The sequence below is a fragment of the Mixophyes fleayi genome, chromosome 11 (genome assembly GCF_038048845.1).
Source record: "Mixophyes fleayi isolate aMixFle1 chromosome 11, aMixFle1.hap1, whole genome shotgun sequence".
NCBI lineage: Eukaryota > Metazoa > Chordata > Amphibia > Anura > Limnodynastidae > Mixophyes > Mixophyes fleayi.
The window spans coordinates 4593771-4596495 of NC_134412.1; the positions used below are offsets into that span (position 1 = coordinate 4593771).

General features: G+C 42.7%; 1 protein-coding gene across 1 annotated transcript; it reads right to left on the bottom strand.

Moving 5' to 3' along the window:
• Window positions 1-207: 207 nt before the first annotated feature.
• RNF186 (ring finger protein 186) lies at window positions 208-2258 on the bottom strand. Its single transcript, XM_075191609.1, has one exon. The coding sequence runs from the start codon at window positions 1731-1733 to the stop codon at window positions 963-965; it is 771 nt and encodes a 256-aa protein (XP_075047710.1). The 5' UTR covers window positions 1734-2258; the 3' UTR covers window positions 208-962.
• Window positions 2259-2725: the final 467 nt, after the last annotated feature.

Consider the following 2725-nt stretch of genomic DNA (forward strand, 5'->3'; position numbering starts at 1 on the left):
CAACCAATCACACGCCAGCTTGGTGGCAGTTTAGTAGAACCAGACAATGGGAGCTGATATGTATTTGATAACTATATAAACACTTACATGTGAACTTTTAATCTATACCATATAATAAGTGTGCAAATACCGCTAATAGTGCAACCAAGACGTTTGCTCTTATTAGTGTAACTTGTCCATGACCGATGAAAACAGACATACGACTGATTGCTGTAGGTTATAATATTTGTTTTATTGACATTAAACAAACCTGTATACGTCACCTATTTATAGCAGGATTTATACTACAGGGTGCAAGTGACGTCTCGCCTATTAAACTGTGCGCATTGGAGATGATTTAAAGTACACATTTGCGCACCGCAAAACGCAGTTTCGTGCACATAAAGGAGATCACCAGCTCTGAGCTGTCATTTAGCAGAGACCAAGAAACACCCCTACAAATAACACACTCTGCCCTCTCTCTTATTTCAATAATCTACCCTGAGGTCTTGTGCCCTCTGCACTGTTTAATGCACCTAATGTGCACTTCCCCTGTGCAAACTGCGGCTCTACAGCAAGTGCTGACTCTGTAAACCAACGTGGCTCAGGGGCAGTCTGGGTGCACTGTTTATGTACAGCACAGCAGTCATTTTACACTGTGTATATTACATCCATTGTAGTCTGTATAGAACAGTGCACATCACAGTTCATATATATATCACATAGTGCACATTGCAGTCTATATATATCACATAGTGCACATTGCAGTCTATATATATCACATAGTGCACATTGCAGTCTATATATATCACATAGTGCACATTGCACTCTCTATATATCACATAGTGCACATTGCAGTCTATATATATCACATAGTGCACATTGCAGTCTCTATATATCACATAGTGCACATTGCACTCTACATACAAGATAGTGCTTGTTTCCCTCCATGAATCACACTGTGCCTACATCGGCAGGTGACATTATGACGTTGTCCTTCTTTTGACTCCCGGCAATCTAATGTTACAGTTTGGGTTGAAGCAGAGCAGAACGGTGAGGATCACTACCACCCCAAGCAGACACACAAGAACCCATTTCATGACTCCTGTGTACACAAACTGCAGGATGATGATCAGGATGATGAGCAGCATCAGTAACAGGACAACCAGCCTTTTCGCCGCCATCTGCAGGTTGCCGTGACTTTCATCTTCCGAGACACAATGGGCACCGCTGCTCAATCTTACAGCATTCTCTGGGGTGTCAGAAGCTCCACCAGGATCCCCAGCTTTGGTGTCAGGGTTCTCCAGCTTTCTCATTAGCGATTCCTGGTTCTGTAAAGTACATACAAGACCTCCAAAGACGGCGGTGGAAGCTCTACAGATGGGGCAAGAGATGACCCAGTTATCTTCCTCGTGACGGATCAATAGCTTGAGACAGATAGCGCAGAAGTTGTGTTTGCAGGACAACTCCTTGGGAACACGGTAGATGTCGTATCTACTGAAACAGACCGGACAGTCCATATTGGTCAGATAACAACTCGGGACATCCACCTTGACCATGGATGGCTGTAAATCTTCTCGATCTGAGCGAAACTCCTTCTGTTCGACCAGAGATTCTGGGTGAGGTGACCCTGGAATTGGTGGTGTGTCAGATACAGGTTCTCCTGCATTGATTACAGGTTCCATATCTGCAGAGTTACAGTCACATCCTACGTCCTCTCTGACGTTGTGATGGACGTCCGTTGAGTCCCCCATGTTTAGGTTTCTGAGATTGTCTCTTCCCAATACGTTTCTTCAGATTCCTCCTTGTTGTAGGGGATTGAGGCAGCTGAGTTTGATGTGTTCCTGGATCTCCAGCAGCCGCTTCTTATCAAGGATGGTTTAAACATTAACTCAGTATTTGATGTTTTACGGTCCTGGATAATGCACTGGTTTCTTCTGATGTGAACACCCATTTATTACAGGACCTGGGGGAAATGGTTTGTTTAAATAGCAGTTAGCAAAGTGTTTCTTTACTGGTTGTTAGGGAAATGTTTATGGCTATAAAATGGTAAGGAAGAAAGAGTGGACATTATCTTCTAGTATCCGACAGGTGTTACAGTCACACATTTGTAGACACCTATAGAAAAACAGTGTCCTATCGAGTGTGATGTCCCCAATCACAAGGACTGTTGTGCTGGTCACATTAATCTTTATCGGACCTTCGTTTCCTGGTGATTTTCTGAAGCACCGTAGATGCCTTAGTTGACAGGTTCTGAGGTCAATAATGACCTTTGTATTTTGCAAAGGTCACATTTTTGGATCCAGGCCGATGGGTCAGCATAAAATCAAACCAGGAAAAGAAAAATATTCATCAGGTGTGTTGAGGATACAAACATTTGTGCAAACTGGAGTTATTGGAGGTTTTAATGGTCTATCTCCATGAACACGGGATGAAATGGTTCTTCTAGAAGACGTCTCCTATTTTCCAATACCAGTTTCATAGACAAAAGTCTCTAATGGAATTAGTTGTTTTCTGTGGCTGAGAATTAGTTGTAGAAAAATTTGTTTGTACTCCAGTCAAGTAAACATTATCCTCCAGGATGAAGGTTTGGGGACTATCCCGATGCCTTAACACAGAAGCTGTAGATACTTGGGATACTGAAAGGCTGTTACTGTGGCCAAACTCGAGAATTGGCATCCTCTTTTAGAGAGAGTGGAAATAAAGACAATGATGGAGGGATAGTTCTTAGTAAATTGGAGCTAAT

Bases quoted from the DNA above. Each gene is read 5' to 3' on its own strand.
- RNF186 (XM_075191609.1), bottom strand. From the start codon at position 1,733: ATGGGGGACTCAACGGACGTCCATCACAACGTCAGAGAGGACGTAGGA.